The 16499-nt window shown below is 42.2% G+C and overlaps 1 protein-coding gene across 3 annotated transcripts in view; it reads left to right on the top strand.

Moving 5' to 3' along the window:
* The window catches only part of FERMT1 (FERM domain containing kindlin 1), a 35085-nt gene extending 30054 nt beyond the window's left edge, over positions 1–5031 (top strand). For all 3 annotated transcript variants that reach the window (XM_015073864.3, XM_053200228.1, XM_027069596.2), the window contains 2 exons: positions 956–1097; positions 2767–5031. In XM_015073864.3, coding sequence (XP_014929350.1) covers positions 956–1097; positions 2767–2940 — 316 coding nt within the window. In that variant the 3' untranslated portion in view covers positions 2941–5031. The remainder of the gene's footprint in view (positions 1–955; positions 1098–2766) is intronic.
* The last annotated feature ends 11468 nt before the right edge of the window (positions 5032–16499 follow it).

Below are 16499 nucleotides of genomic sequence, written 5' to 3'. Positions count from 1 at the left end.
GCCCATAACAATCTTCTATACCTTCTCTTCACAGACCTACCTGGGCTCCCTGCTTCTCCCCTTGTTCCCTAAGTTTTCAAGTTGGCAGCCTGAGTGATCTGTTTAAGATCTGAGTCAAACCATGGCAGCCTCTGCCCAGAACCATCTGAAGGCCTTCTGGCTCACTCAGTGTATAAGCCAAATCCTTACAATGGTCCTACAAGACCTTAGCTCCAGAATTTCACACCTCTGCTCCTCCTTCATTGTGCCCAGCCACACCGGCCTCCTGTGACAGGTCTTTGAGCGTACACACACACACACACACACACACACAAATACATACATACATACATACATACATAAAATGCTGCAGCCTTGCACTGGCTATGCCCTCTGCCTACAATACTCTTTCCCCAGATACCCACATAGCACAGTCCCTCACCAGCATCTTTAATCAAGTGGTCTCTCTCACTACAGCCTACAGTTGTAAAACTGTAACCACCCCATTTGCCAGTATTCCCTGGCCCCATTCTGTGTTTTATTTTCCTTTATGATCTTATCTGCCATATATATTTCACTTACTCATGACCCTGTCCCCCCACTAGAATACAAGCTCCATGAGGATAGACATTTTCTATCTACTGAGATCACTACTATATTCCTTGTGCCTAGAACAGTGCGTGGCACACACAGTTGGCAATTTTAAATTAATTGACTTGACCCTTTCTTACTTTGCTTTCCTATGATGTCAGTTTTATGTAAATGATGTGTACAGGGCAGCCTTATTAATTCTCTCCATTCTTCATATGTTCTTCATATCACAATAAAAACACCCTTCTTCTGTAGAAAGCTAATCCTTCACTGTCCATTCTTTGGATGCCATTTAGAAATGTTCATATTATCTTTAAGAAGTTGTATATGAATGAAAATCATATTACAGGAAGCAGTTGCTTCTTTTAATTCATATTTTTTTTAGATTTAAAGGAAGCAAGAAAGATGATATTCTGGGAGTTTCCTATAATAGGTTGATTAGAATCGATGCAACCACTGGGATTCCAATTACAACATGGAGATTCACAAATATGAAGCAGTGGAATGTAAACTGGGAAATCCGGCAGGTACAGTGAAAGTTTTTGGTACATTCAGCATTGAGCCTATATATGTGTGTTCCATCGGAATTGTACATTATTCTGTTCATACATTTAGAACTCAGAAACCACAGGCATATGGTCATTGTCTGCTAAAATAATCACATGCAATTCTGGGCAGTTTCCTAACAAGTACAGGCCGAATGGTTTTGAATTAACACCATGGGTTGGCTTAGTCTCCATATGGACTTGCCATACATACTCTAAAATTGCTGAGCAATTTGACTAGTTTCCTTCAACTCAGCATAGGATTATGTAAGACTTAGACTGAATTACTTAGTGGAAACTACCTGAGAACTGTCACCCAAAATGAATCCAAAAAGGCCTCATCTAATGGCTGCCAAGAAGTCCAACTAGTTGAGGACTCAGAGGCTCAACTGCCCACCTGGAGAGCATTCCAGTCCCAAAAAGTAAAAACTACTAGAGAAGCAAGTGATGTGAGCAGGGATGATTGAGAAAAGCTTTGCCTCTTGAGTTAAGGGGACCCCAAACCGTCTGCCTCCCATTAATGGCACCCCAGGAGCTAAGTTCAAGCCAAAGCTATAAGCTGGGAAATTGTAGATCAAGTCAGAGGCGCCTTAGCATCCAGATGATTTAACACATTCTGATATTGATAAAGAATCTTTTCTCCTTTGTTTTCTCATTTTTCCAGTAGAAAGTCATCTACCTAGAGGGATGATAAGAGACATACACTGTATTTTAAATTTTTTTAATGTTTATTTTTGGGAGACAGAGCACAAGCAGAGGAGGGACAGAGAGAGAGGGAGACACAGAATCAGAGGCAGGCTCCAGGCTCTGAGCTGCCAGCACAGAGCCCAGTGCCGTGAGATCATGACCTGAGCCAAAATTAGATGCTCAACCAACTGAGCCACCCAAGCACCCCAAACTCACACTTTTTTTTAAAGAACCATGGATTCCTTTCAGTGGAGGCACTCATTTGTAGAATAAAAGTCTGAGATTAGGTGGCCTCTAAGACAGTGGCTCTAAATCCTGGTTGAGTATTAGGATCACCTGGGGAACTTGAAAACACCACTGCCCAGGCCACATCCTAGACCAATCAAATCCCAGTCTCTGGGAGTGGGAGCCTGGCATCAGTAATTTTCAAAAGTCCACTTGGGCAACCAAGGTTTGAGAACCAGTGAAGAATGTTTCTTCTGATTTAGAGTTTGTGACTTTCAGCTGGGAAGGGGTGCAGGGCTGTTGGGTGCAGGAAAATTCAGGGAAGCCTTTTATTCTCCATCAAAAAGTCTGCAAAGTACCCTGCCCCTGGACAGATGGAATGCTTAGGAAGTTCTTAACATCTAAACAAGAGTGACAGAAAGTATCTATGTGTGTTGGGAGTTAGAATGTTTTCCCAAATGTATAGCAAAGTTGACACCACAAGAGGGCGCAAAGAGAGCAAAGGCAAGTTTGCTGTAAGCGTCTAATGGAAGTGGTGATTGTTTTTGGAATTGTTTTGGAGGGTTTGGTTTTGTTTTTTGTCTGTGGGGTTCTGGGGAGAGAGAGGGAGAGAAGTCCCAAGCAGGGGGAGTTATCTGTAAGCCACCTAGGCAGTCCTCAGCTCTGACGCCATCACAAGGCGTTTTTTTCTTCATTTTCCTTGTCAGAGTTTAAGCTTACCTGTGCCTTCCTCTTCCAGGTGGCAATCGAATTTGACCAGAATGTCTCCATTGCGTTCACCTGCCTGAGTGCGGATTGCAAAATTGTGCATGAATACATCGGTGGCTACATTTTCCTGTCCACCCGGTCCAAGGACCAGAATGAGACACTTGATGAGGACCTGTTCCACAAGTTGACTGGTGGTCAGGACTGAAGCAAAACAGATCTGCCTACACAGACAGTGAGCCAAGGATGGTCCTCCCTGGACATATGGGATCCTTGGCCCACCCAATGTGTAGAGTCCAGACTGACAGACAACCATATACTTACCGCTGGTCACTCAGATGAGGATCCTTGCCTCATTTCAAACACACTGCCTAGCATATCCCTTTCCTTTCTTTGCCCTGTCCTACCAGTAACAGAGGAGGCCTCAGATGCCTTTTCTGTAAAATGGGTAGGTAGAAGACAGGCTAATACTACTATATCCCAGTATGTAGCTACAGTTCTGTGACTTCCAGAACCTGCGAGTGTATGGCTAGAAGTCACCAGTGTGCCTTTCTGCTCCGTTGCTAAGTCAGCGGAAAGACAGAAAGGTTAAAAGCACATGTAGCCAAGGATCTACCTTATTCCCTAACTCAGGTACAAAAAGAAATCTGTCTTTCCTTAACAGAACTGCTTTTAGTTCCCATATTATGAAAATGGCAGAGGGAGTCCACACTCACACTTTTTCCCTTATAGGTCAAGGTCTGGGGGAGGGGAGGGGAGAGGTGGGGGTACCTGGTACTAGTTGGTGACAAGGGGTCAGAGCAGTGGCCTGCAGTGTCATCAGTTCACAGTGACTTCTGCAGAGGTGACTGCTGACCCATCTGGTCTTGGACATCGGTCCCCTCAGGTTACTGCTGCCACCTGCAGCTCCTTTTCCATTCCTCGGCCACCTTTAAGTCCTTCCTGATGACACGGGTGACATAGAGGAACAGGGAAATCCATTCCTCAACCCAGCTGCATGTCTCAGCTGCTTCTACTCTGAGCTGGGGCTCAGGAAGATGGGTCTAGTTCTCTCTGTTCATAAAAACCACCTCCCTGCATCCAGGCTTACAATGGGGTCTCCGTCCCAGCTGGTCATGGAGAGAAGGACAAACCTCTTCTCCAAGATCACCAAGTTCAGGGGTTGATGGCTTCCTCACTGGCTTCCATCTACATTTGGTAAATTAGGAGCTGATAATAGACCTTTTTTTTTTCTTTTTGCTCTTGTCATCTCTACCTCCAGACATGAGCGTGAGCCAATTAATAACTGCCCTCAATTGTCATTTTCTGTTTTGGTTTGTCAGCTTTGGGAGGAATGGGTTTTGAGAAGGAAAGAAGCAGTATCAGGGGTAGTGGGTAATATCAGATAGCATTTAATTATGTTTTTATAAATGTTCTCCTGTCACAAAAAGGACTTGGGTTGCCAGGGTAAAGCAGAGGGTCCATTTCCATTTTGAAATTCTTTCAAGATCCACTGTGCTTTATTTTCCAACTAAGACATTTGAGAAGAGAGATCTCCACTGCTCCAGGAACCACATTAAGACAGCCCTGTCTAGGGAACCCCAGGCCCTGAGCTGGAAGCTGTTGCTTGAAAGTCCTCTTTCAGCCCCTCCTTTAGAGGTCAATGTTCATGAAAACTCCCCAGGCACCAGCTGAACTTCCAAGGCCCAGCTTAAATCTAGGAAGTGGCTTAGGCACTTGGAAAGTCTGGTCCACATCATAAAGAACTTTGCTTGAAATGTCTTCTATACAAACTAGTGCTGAGCATACTGTTTTACTTGGTGTTGGTCATTTCTACATAGTCTTAGGCTCTATTATTTTAGAACCTAAGTCAGGTCTTTAATATGATGTCAGGCCCTAGGTTAAAATAATGCTGCTTGAGGCCACATGTCACCTGTCTGCTGCGAAGCACAGCTCTACATAACTTAACCAGAGCTGGACCTTCAGTATAACTCTCTTCCTTGGCTTTCCATGGTTGCCTGACATTTCTATGAAAACACTCAAAGGAGGTGACTGGTCTTCACCAAACTTTCCAGGGAACACTTCTTCCATGACTATACGACCACATCCCAAGTGTGACCACCAAAGCCTAAATGCTGCTATTCCCAGGAGCAATGTAAGGACTCTTTACACTGGGTGCAAAAGGTCATCTGACTTCCTATGATGAAATTTTAAATTAACGTGTCTTTCAGCCTCCTTCGCTTTCTTATCTATACTAGATGGGAAAATCTGCATTTTTTACTATTTTTATGAATTTTTTTAATTAAAAGCTTTATCTGGATTTGAGTATCGTCTGGTTGTGTCCTCTCCAGTCTGCTGTCTCTAAACAGGTGAATATTTTCTACCCCCTGAGAAAGGAATGCAACTTTCAAGTTTAATGCGTAGAATTCCAAGATTCAATCTCATTCCTCCCCGTGAGATTGACTTAGAAACCTCACTTACCTGTTGGCTTTAACTCCTTTCCCATTGAAGGTCCCTAGATTTCCTGACATCATAAGCTCTTTTTTCCACATCTACATTTTAGAAAAAGCATGAGAGAGCAAACAAAAACCCAAAGGTGAAGGAGCATCAGAGGGCCTCTGACTTGATGGATGAATTTCCAAAACATTTGGATTTGATTTAGCTGTAGATGGTCCATAACAGGTAGTAATGTGCAGCTTATAGATGTCCCTTCATACAGTTCTCACGTCAACCCATTGTGGGGCAGGAATGGCTTGCCTTCTCATTTCACAAAGGAGGAAACAGGTTCATAAGGTGAAATAACTTGCCCAAAGCCACACCACCAGTAAGCAAAACCAGAATTCAAAGCCAGGTGTGTCTTACTAACACTGTCCAAAGACCTACACTGTTGGCATTTTGGGTTCTGTCTTTTCAGCCTTTATACCAACTTGTATACTGGTTTCTGGTTTTGTATTTTAATATTATATCTATTAAGTCATTACACATTCATGGAAATTGAATGAGTCATGAGATATTCACTGAGGAAAAAAGAAGAGTAGCTATTTAAACTATTTAGATATTCCATCGTGTATATATACATGTATATATATGTATATATACACCTCACACACACACATTTTATCTACATCCATTTACCCAGCAATAGACACTTAGACTGTTTCTATATCTTGGCTATTGTGAATAATGCTGCAATGAACATGGGAATACAGATATCTCTTCAAGACAGTTATTGTATTAGCCTGATCAAAAAGGAAACTGAAACAACAAAAACAGAAAAATCCAAGCCCCCACCTGAGAGCATATGTCTCCTCATCTGTAAAACAAGGGTTTGGATTGTGCGGTTTCTTACAGCCCTTCGTCTCCAGCATTCCTTGGTTGTGGTTCATTTTCCCCACAATCCAGTTGGGGTACATCCTCCACTCCTATGCACCATGCACACACTTTCCTTCTGAAACTCTAGCATCACTCTGCCAACATGGGCCCATTATTCGAGTCAAACCACATAGTTCTATAACTCGAATTTCAGGTCAGGTTGACAGGCTGCCCTGACAGTCAAATAAACCACAGGGGCAAAACAGATACCAAGAGGTTAAATGGTTGTGCCAACCAATGTTAGAGCAAGTCAGATCTTGTGTCTGCCTCCCCAGATAATATCCTCAACAATAGAGTTGTTATTACATGGTTAAAAGAATTAGAATGCTAACATGTATTAAGGGGTATCAGTTGTGCTTCCCATGAGTCCTCTCAATTCAGCCTCTGGGTAAGGTAAGTATTGTCAGCCTCATTGTACAGATTAGGAAACATGCAGTGGTTGCTGGTAAATACAGGGGGAGACCTGATTCACCCATTTCCTTGGTGTAAAGACTCCCACCGTAGACAGCATGGCATCCGTGAAAACAATTGGGAAGATACCCAGCTCTCTGACAGGGACAAGCCAGCTCTAGCATACACCGGAACTACTGTGTACAGAGTCAAGCAACTTGTATTTTAATAAGCAACTTGTCAAGGTCACCCAACTGGAGTGTTGAAAGCAAGGATTTGAACCTAGACCTCCTGACTTGAGTGGTATTCTCTAGCACCACTTGATAATCCTGTGTGAATGGCAAGGCCTCTTGAGTCAAGAGCCCTAGATTGTCTTTATTTGCGATAATCCCTCTTGAGGTGATTTGTCCCCATCCCACCCCAACATACGTCAGTAAGGCCTACAAAACTCCACATTTTTTTTCCTTCAATTACATTATACCAGATTTCAAATGTCAAAAGAGTGAAATTTTCTACTAAAAAAATTTTTCAGATCCCAACGGCTGGCCCACTTGTCCAATATGATACCTGATTGCAAATTTGGGTCAGAGGTGGAATTCAGGAGGTGGGAAAGAGTTCTGCCTTCTTCCCAGCAAAGAAAACACCAACCCATGACCAGAGAAAACCCCATCCACCCCCATCCCCACAAATGGTTGGCCCTGATCCTGCCATTGCATATAAGTGATTAATGCCAATTCCACCACAGAGAGGCAACTTTCCCTCAGGGTCTGAGCTCTGTTTTTAGAGGCTGAGTGAAATGTTCTTATTCTGACCTTTTCCTCCCTTTACAAATGGTTCTTTGAGTCAGGTAGACATCAGAAAAGCAAATGGGCAGCCAAACACTTGGCAAGAAGCTGTTGAATAATCCACTCATTATAACCTAAGCAAAGTTCATTCTAGGACAAGGGGCTGCAAATGCTACTGTGTTTGGGGGGAGGTGATGTACACAGACACAGTCAGATATGAGACACAGGGATTTGCGAAGCATGCCCTGACTAGTAGTCACAGATCTTAAAATATGTGAATAATCTCTAACATATCCGAGAACCTAATGTAGCCTATGGGCCTACAGTTGTCAATCCATGCTAGGGTTCAGCCAACTGTATTTCAGCCAGTTCAGTTAAACAAACACATACACACAAACACACATATGTATATAATCTATATGTTTCATATAAGCTATATAACATATAAATATACAGTTGATATAACTTACTATATTTATTATATGTTTGTATATTATATTTATGTATAATATAAATTATATATACATATATATTTCTATCAGTTAAAATTGCTTAGCTACAAGTACATATACAGATATATATATATACACATATATATGTGTATGTATATATATATGTGTGTGTGTATATAAGTATATATATATACATACACATATATATGTGTATATATATATATCTGTATATGTACTTGTAGCTAAGCAATTTTAACTGATAGAAATATATATGTATATATAATTTATATTATATATAAGTGTATATATATATATAAGTATATGTATACACACACACATATATATGTAATATATATAAAATAATAGTGGCTCAAACAAGAGATGTTTTTCTCTCTTCCACCTGACACTCCTAAGGCAAGTCTGGGCCAATAAAGCACATATACCATGTCAAGGACCCATGTCATTGCATCTTTTCCATCCACTATGTATAGCTTCTATTCACAAAGTCCTCTCATGATCCAACATGGCTGCTCTGGCTCCAGGCGTTATGTCATATGTCTTCAATTAACTATAAAGGAGGTTGAAATATTTGGTCTTTGTTCAAAGTAGCCATGGCCTCAACTACAAATCAGAGTTCCTTTACTGATTAACAGGGTGAGAGTAGATATCAGGAAACAAGTAGCTCCATCTGCCATAAGCACCTACTATGTGCTAGGCACTACACTAGCTGCCAAGGATAATACAATCTAGCAAGAGACAGGCAGCTGAGTAAATAACTCTGTAATGTTGTATAACAGGCATTATTCTTGATACATTAAAGACATATGAGCACAATAGAGAGGGAGTAGTTTTGTTAGAGTCAAGAGCAAAGGAGGAAGGATCTTCCCAGAAAGAAAGGACATTTAGACTGGGTCTTGAAGGATGAATAAGAGTTTTCCAAGTGGGAGAAGGACAGAAATAAGGTCAAGCTTGGAAGAGGGGCCATTAGTGATTGATGTGTGTGTGTGTGTGTGTGCGTGTGTGTGAAACTCATTCTGAAAGCAATTCTAGAACAAGCATTACAAACATGTTTTCAACACTTGAAAGCATCATCTGTAAAACGACATCATTTACCAAGTACCTTTGCTCAAGACCAACCCTTGCCAGATAATTTTTTTAATTCACTCTCAGGAGGTGATGATCCAAACATCCTCTTCAAGTAAAATAAACATGTTCTCAATTCTCCTAAGAAAATGATCTCAGAGCTCTAATCTTGGGTTCTTTCTCAGGCTTACTTCATGAAACTAATGCTAGTTCCTCCAGCAACAAAATGGAAATATAGTATCATGTGATCCCATCTAAAAGAATTGGTCAGAACTTCCTAGAATTTAGAGTATCTCAGATAGGTTCCATAAACAGTTGGTATAATTAATAATCACTAAAAAAGTAATTTTCTTAATATATTATTAAGGATTCATCATCATGTACTTACAATCTATACTATTTTCAGTAATGACAAAAAGCCATCACTGTTAAAATCTTTTCAAAAAAATACTTAACATTCCAACTCTCTGATATTACCATTTCATACCTTCTTTTCTTTTCAACCCGCCTCAACACCTACCCTCAGCTGATGATCTGTAACAGAATGACCTGCATGTTACTGAGCACAGTGATGTCATCATATGGGAAGAGCCTCATCTCTTCACTCTTCATCTGTCCTCACAATGTCTTTCTTCCCTCTTGCCTCAGTTGGAAAAGTGCCTAATCCACAGCCTTCTGAGGACTGTCCCCTCATGACCTCCAAAGCACTCAATTCCTGCAGTTTCCTCCTCTCTCTCTTGCATCATTCTCTTCTCCCCATCTCTTGACACATTCCCATCAGACTGCAAACATGTTCTCTCTCTTTGGGGGTTTTAAAATACAGCTACAAACTCTCTCAGTGTCCTTCCATCAAGAGACGGGATCTGAGTCCCCTCACCCTAAATCTGAGTAGGCTTGTGGCTGGATTGACCAATAGAGTACAGCAAGAGTAATGCTATGTGACTTCTAACTGTAAGTCATAAAAGGCCATGTAGCTTCTGTTTTGTCCACAGGATACTCCCTCTTCGAGCCCTGAGGCCACCATGCTAGGGAAGCCACAAGTAGGCACTCCAACCGACAATCTCAGCAGAGCCCGGCCCTCAGGTCATCCCTACCAAGGTGCCAGACCCATGAGCAAATCCATCTTGAAGCCTCAAAACCAGTCCACTGAACAGCTGAATACTACCAATGACTAATCAATGCTAAATGGAACGAAAGAGTCATCTAGCCAAACTCCGACCAAATTCCTGACCCTCAAAAATCATGTAATAGAATAGAATAAATGTTGCTTTAAGCCACTAAGTTTTGGGGGTACTTACTGGGCAGCCATAGATAACTACAACGATATTCCCCACCTTATAAAAGGTTTGAACTCTGCCCCATTTTTCTGCTCCTGCTCACAGCAAAAGTTCTCCGAATACGTAGGAAAGCTAACACATATTTTCTCATGCCCTTAACTCACTCCTCTCTGGCTTCTGTCCCTCCCCCCCCCACCCCCAATCAACCCTTCTCTTGTCCAGCTCATAAAAGTCCTCCATTATTTAGTCTGTCAAAACCTGGCTGGCTGTGCCCCTCTTAATGAAACATTGTTCTCTCTTAACTTTCATGATTCCAAATTTTCCTGATTTTTCTCCTACCTCCCTGGCTTTCTCTCAGCCTGCTAGGCTGATTTCTCTTCCTCTGTTCCACTAGCAAATGTTGGCTTGTTCCTCTTCTCTTCTCTTTCTACGCACTTGCCCTAGGTGGCCTCAACCAGTCTACTGGCTTCAAGCACCATCTATATGGTGATGCCTCCCAAATGTAAATTTCCAGCTCTGACCTCTCCCCAGAATTCCAGTTGGATGTCCAGTTATCTCCCTCAGTATCTCCTTGTAGGTCTAACAGACATCTCAAACTTAATATGGTCAAAACAGAGCCTATGATTTTCCTCCCCCAAATCTGTTGCTGTCTTAGACTTCTCTTTCCCAGTAAATGGCCTCTCAGTCCATCAATCCTTTCAATGTCCTCAGGTCCAAGAACTTAGGGATCATCATTTTTTTTAATGTTTATTTATTTATTTTGAGAGAGAAAGAGAGAGAGAGTGAGAGTGACAGAGTGAGAGTGAGAGCGAGCAAGCGCACCAGCAGGGGTGGGGCAGAGAGTTGGGGGAGAGAATCCCAGGCAGACTCTGTGCTGTCAGCACAGAGCCCAACGCAGGGCTTGATCTCACAACCCGGGAGATCATGCCCTGAGCCTAAATCAAAAGTCAGACACTTACCCAACTGAGCCACCCAAGCGGCTTAGGGATCATGCTTGATACTTTTTCTCTCATCCCTCATGTATTAGTTTTCCCTAGCTGCTATAACAAATCACCACAATTAAAACAATATACAATATCATTCAGCCACAAAAAGGAACGAAATTTTGATATATGCTACAACATGATTGACCTTGGCATTAAACATTATGTGAAGGGTACCTGAGTGGCTCAGTTGGTGAAACGCCCAACTTTGGCTAAGTCATGATCTCATGGTTTGTGAGTTTGAGCCCCGTGTTGTGTGCTGATACCTCAGAGCCTGGAGCCTACTTCATATTCTGTATCTCCCTCTCTCTCTGCCTCTCCCCTGCTCGTGCTCTCTCTCTCTCAAATAAATAAATAAATAAATAAACAAACAAACATTAAACATTATGCCTGGTGACATAAGCCAGACAAAGGACAAATATTGTACGATTCCACTGAGAGGAGGTATCTAGAATAGACCAATATAGAGACAGAGAGTAGAACAGAGGTTACCAGCAGTTGGGGAGGCAGAGAAAGGAGAGTTGTCATTTAATGAGTAAAGTTTTTGTTGTGATGACAGCAATGTTTCAGGCATAGATAACAGTTACACAACATTATGAATGTATTTAATGCCACTGAATTGTATACCTAAGGAGTGGTTAAAATGATACATATTGTTTTTATTTTACCACAATATTTTACCACAATAAAAACAATGACATATGCATTTATTCTCTCAGAGTTCTAGAAATGAGCATTCTGAAATCAGTTTCCCTGAGCCCAAATCAAAGTGCCAGCAGAGCCATACTCCCTCAGGAGGGATTGGGGACAATCCATGTCCTTGCCTTTCTAGCTTCTGCATTCCTAGACCCTCCTCCTATCTTCATTAGTTAAGTATATTTATTTGTTTTGAGGAAGGGGGAGAGAGAGCATGAGCAGGGGAGGGGTGGAGACAGAGGGAGAAAGAGGGAGAGGGGGAGAGAGAGAAACTGAGAGAGAAAGAGAGATAGAAAGAAAGAGAGAGAGGAGAGAGACAGACTCCCAAGCAGGCTTCCTGCTGTCAGCACAGAGCCCGACACAGGGTTCAATCTCATGAACTGTGAGATCATGACCTGAGCTGCAATCAAGAGCCATATGCTTAACTGACTGAGCCACCCAGGTGCCCCTTCCTCTATCTTCAAAGCCCATAACATAGCATCTTCCTTCAGTCTCCACATGGCCTTCCTCTTCTCTGTAGTAAACTCTCCCTCTGCCTCTATCTTATAAAGACACCTGTGCTTCCATCAGGAGCCCATCCAGATGATCCAGGATAATCTCTCCATCTCAAGACTCTTACCTTAATCTCATATGCAAACTCCTGTTGCCATTTAAGTAACATCTACAGGTTCCAGCAATTAAAATGTGTGTGTCTTTGGGGCCATTATCCAGCCTACCACACCTCACTTCCAACCCACTTACAAGTCTTGTGGATCCCACTTTCACAACATATTTCAAATGTGAACACTCTTCTCCACGTTCGCTATCCTCACTGTCAAACCAGCATCATCTCCTCCCCCTTGGACACTTTCAACACCCCCTTAATGTAGCTCTCTTGCCTACAATAGATAGATACAGCAACTAGAGTGACCTTTAACACAACCCCCTTAATCACATCCCTTCCCACCTGTCCCCTCTCCCACCATCCTCTAGCCACAAAGATCTGCTTTCTGTGACTCACACACAGCAGGCTCTTTCCTGCTTCCAAATCTTTGCTCATTTGCTCTGGAATATTATTCCCCATGGCCCTTTGCTTGACAGCTCCATCCCACCCCAGGCCTCAGTGCAAATGAAGCAAGCCTTCCGATGACCACCTCCACTCTCCTCCCCAATTCCTTTACATCACATCAGTCTGTTACAATTCTTACTGTAATCTGTAATTATCATATTCACTTACTATTTCCCAATATAGGCACAGCAGCCTCAGGGGAACTCTGGTCTTCCTAAGGACCCAGGCTGACACAACAGCCACCTTCCCAAATACTGCCAATTTTCAGAGGGGAAGAGAGAGCCCTGGAGGGTCTCACACCCGCAGCTAAATGCATTGTCTGGAAGTGATACTCATTGGCCAGAACAAAATATGGAAACATTCAACCACAAGGGGCCAGGAAGTATAATCTTACTGAGTGACCAGAAGGAAGAAGAGCTGAAATACGTGGCAAATAGCGCTAATGATCACAACAAAGCCTTTTACAAAATGACCCCCAAATAATGTTTCCGATGTCTTCTCCCTACATTCCTCCACCATGGCTCCTGCTAGTCTCCTACCATATTGAACTGTCCATTCCCTCAACACACCAGGTCTTGTCATACCTCCAATTCCTTAATACATACTGAGCCATGCACCTCAGATGCTCTTCAAAAATAACCACTATTCTGGGGCGCCTGGGTGGCTTGGTCGGTTAAGCGTCCAACTTCAGCTCAGGTCATGATCTCATGGTCCGTGAGTTCGAGCCCTGCATCAGGCTCTGTGCTGACAGCTCAGAGCCTGGAGCCTGTTTCAGATTCTGTGCCTTCCTCTCTCTCTGCCCCTCCCCTGTTCATGCTCTGTCTCTCTCTGTTTCAAAAATAAATAAACGTTAAAAAAAATTTTTTTTTAAATAACCACTATTCTGAAGATTGATTAGTTTTGTCTCTTCTCGAACTTCACATAAATGGAACCATATAGTACAAACTCTTGTGCCTGGCTTCTGCTGTTCAACAAAGTGTCTGTGAGAATCATCTCTGTTGTTGAGTTCATTGTTCACTGTGACTGTGCCGTCGTATGACTATGCCATAATTTATGTATTCATTTTCCTACTTATAGCCCTTTGGGTTGTGTTCAGTTTGGGGCCTTCATGAATAAAGTTGTTATAAACATTCTTTTGGTGGATATATATGCTCATTTCTCTTGAGTATCAAGAGTGCACCTGCTGAGTCATTATGTAGATATATGCTTGTCATTCATCAAAACTGCCAGTTTTGGGGAATGCAAGCTGATGCAGCCACTCTGGAAAACAGTATGGAGGTTCCTCAAAAAATTAAACATAGATCTACCCTACGACCCAGCAATTACACTACTAGGCATTTATCCAAGGGATACAGGTGTGCTGTTTCAAAGGGACACATGCACCCCCATGTTTATAGCAGCACTATCGACAATAGCCAAAGTATGGAAAGCGCCCAAATGTCCATCGATGGATGAATGGATAAAGAAGATGTGGTATACTTGGCAATCAAAAAGAATGAAATCTTGCCATTTGCAACTACATGGATGGACTGGAGAGTATCATGCTAAGTGAAATTAGTCAGTCATAGAAGACAAATATCATATGACTTCGCTCATATGAGGACTTTGAGATACAAAAAGAGATGAACATAAGGGAAGGGAAGCAAAAATAATATACAAACAGAAAGAGGGACAAAACATAAGAGACTCTAAAATATAGAGAACAAACAGAGGGCTGCTGGAGGGGTTGTGGGAGGGGGGATGGGCTAAATGGGTAAGGGGCATTAAGGAATCTACTGAAATCATTGTTGCACCATATGCTAACTTAGATGTAAATTAAACAATAAATTTAAAATAATTAATTAAAAAACTGCCAATTTTCCAAAGTAGCTGCACCGTCTGACATTCGCACCAGCAGTGTCTAATAATTCTACTTACTCCACACCCTTTCCCAAACTTGGTCCTCTCAGTCCCTTTAATTTTGGTCATTCTGGTGGGTGCACAGTAGTATCTCATTGTGGTTCGAATTTGCATTTCCACGTTAAGTAATAACATTAAGCACATGCTCATGTGCTTGATGGATAGTGTGCATTTTTTCTTTCAACAAAATGTTATCGTGTCTGCAAGTCGCTGTAGCAACGGGGAATAAACAACATCCAAGCTCTGTAAGATTCTAAATTATGACCTTGTGTATGCAACTTGAATACTTTTGCTTCGGGAAGAATCTTCTTTAACATACTAAAAAGTCTATACAAGCAAACCATCACTGTTCTGTGGAAAATCCCAAAGAAAGGAAATAGAACTGATCAGAAACAAAAGAAGCGAAGGACATAGTTAATAAATGCTCATTGTTCAGCAAATGTTTCTTTTTTAATTTTTTTTAATGTTTCTTTATTTTTGAGAGACAGAGTGTGAGCAGGGGAAGGGCAGTGTTAGAGGGAGACACAGAATGCGAAGCAGGCTCCAGGCTCTGAGCTGTCAGCACAGAGCCCGACATGGGGCTCAAACCCACCAACTGTGAGATCATGACCTGAGCTGAAGCCAGATGCTCAACCGCCTGAGCCACCCAGAGGGCCCCTCATTCAGCAAATGTTTCTTAAATACCCATTGTATGCAGGTACTGCCAGACTCTGGGATGCAGAAGTGAACAAGCTAGACACACGTTCCCTGGGCTAACAGAGCTTGCATTTCAGCCTTCTGTGACAAGAAGATAGTGTACTCACACTGATGGTGACTTTTCTCTGTCTTCCACCCCTTCTAGACTGGGAACTGCTTGAAGGGCATGGTTCAGGTCTTATTCATCTCTGAGTCCCCATTTTATACACCGAGCACCTAGGGCATGCACTGGCATGTTCTCAGGGACGTGTGTGCTGAATTGTTAACCCTGGACTGATCTATTTACTTATAGATGAGAAATATGAGACAGAAGCTCAAGAATACAGATGCTGTATTCTTATAAATAATTCTTATAAAAAATTCTTATAAAAGAATTCTTATAAATTCTTATAAAAGAATAATATAAATAATTCTTATAAAAAAAAGGAGCAGCATTAAAATGCAAACCCAGTGGGGCACCTGGATGGCTCAGTCTTTTAAGCATCCGACTTCGGTTCAGGTCACGATCTCGCGATTTGTGAGTTCGAGCCCTGGGTCGGGCTCTGTGCTGACAGCTCAGAGCCTGGAGCCTGCTGGGGATTCTGCGTGTCCCTCTCTCTCTGTCCCTCCCCTGCTCACACACACACACACACACACACACACACACACTCTCTCTCTCTCTCTCTCTCTCTCTCTCTCTCAAAAGCAAATAAACTAAAAAAAAACCCATTTTTTTAAATGCAAACCCAATATCTTGCCCCAGTTTTAGGACCTTTCCACTCATGTGCTGTCTCGGGCTGTAATGAATTCCAGAATGTGCTTTATAAAAACAGCCCATGTACTGTCTTCTCCCACTCCCTACGTGCAAAATAAAGGGGCAGATTAAAGTCTGACCTCTCATTTCAGTTTGAATCCTTCCCACTACAATTTTAACAGAATCTCAAATGGCATTTTTTTAAAACTCTAAGCATTCTACAAATCCTTATGCTGCAAGCTTACTGCTATTGAGGGACACCTCAACAGAAGAATAAACAGGACTCTCAACCCATGACTATTTTACTCCCTGAAGATCATTTCCTCACAGGCAGGTCAGCCACGTCAGTGGAGCCCACTCAGGCATCTTGGTCC

Source organism: Acinonyx jubatus, chromosome A3, assembly GCF_027475565.1.
Source record: "Acinonyx jubatus isolate Ajub_Pintada_27869175 chromosome A3, VMU_Ajub_asm_v1.0, whole genome shotgun sequence".
NCBI lineage: Eukaryota > Metazoa > Chordata > Mammalia > Carnivora > Felidae > Acinonyx > Acinonyx jubatus.
This window is presented reverse-complemented; position numbering and strand designations above follow the sequence as displayed.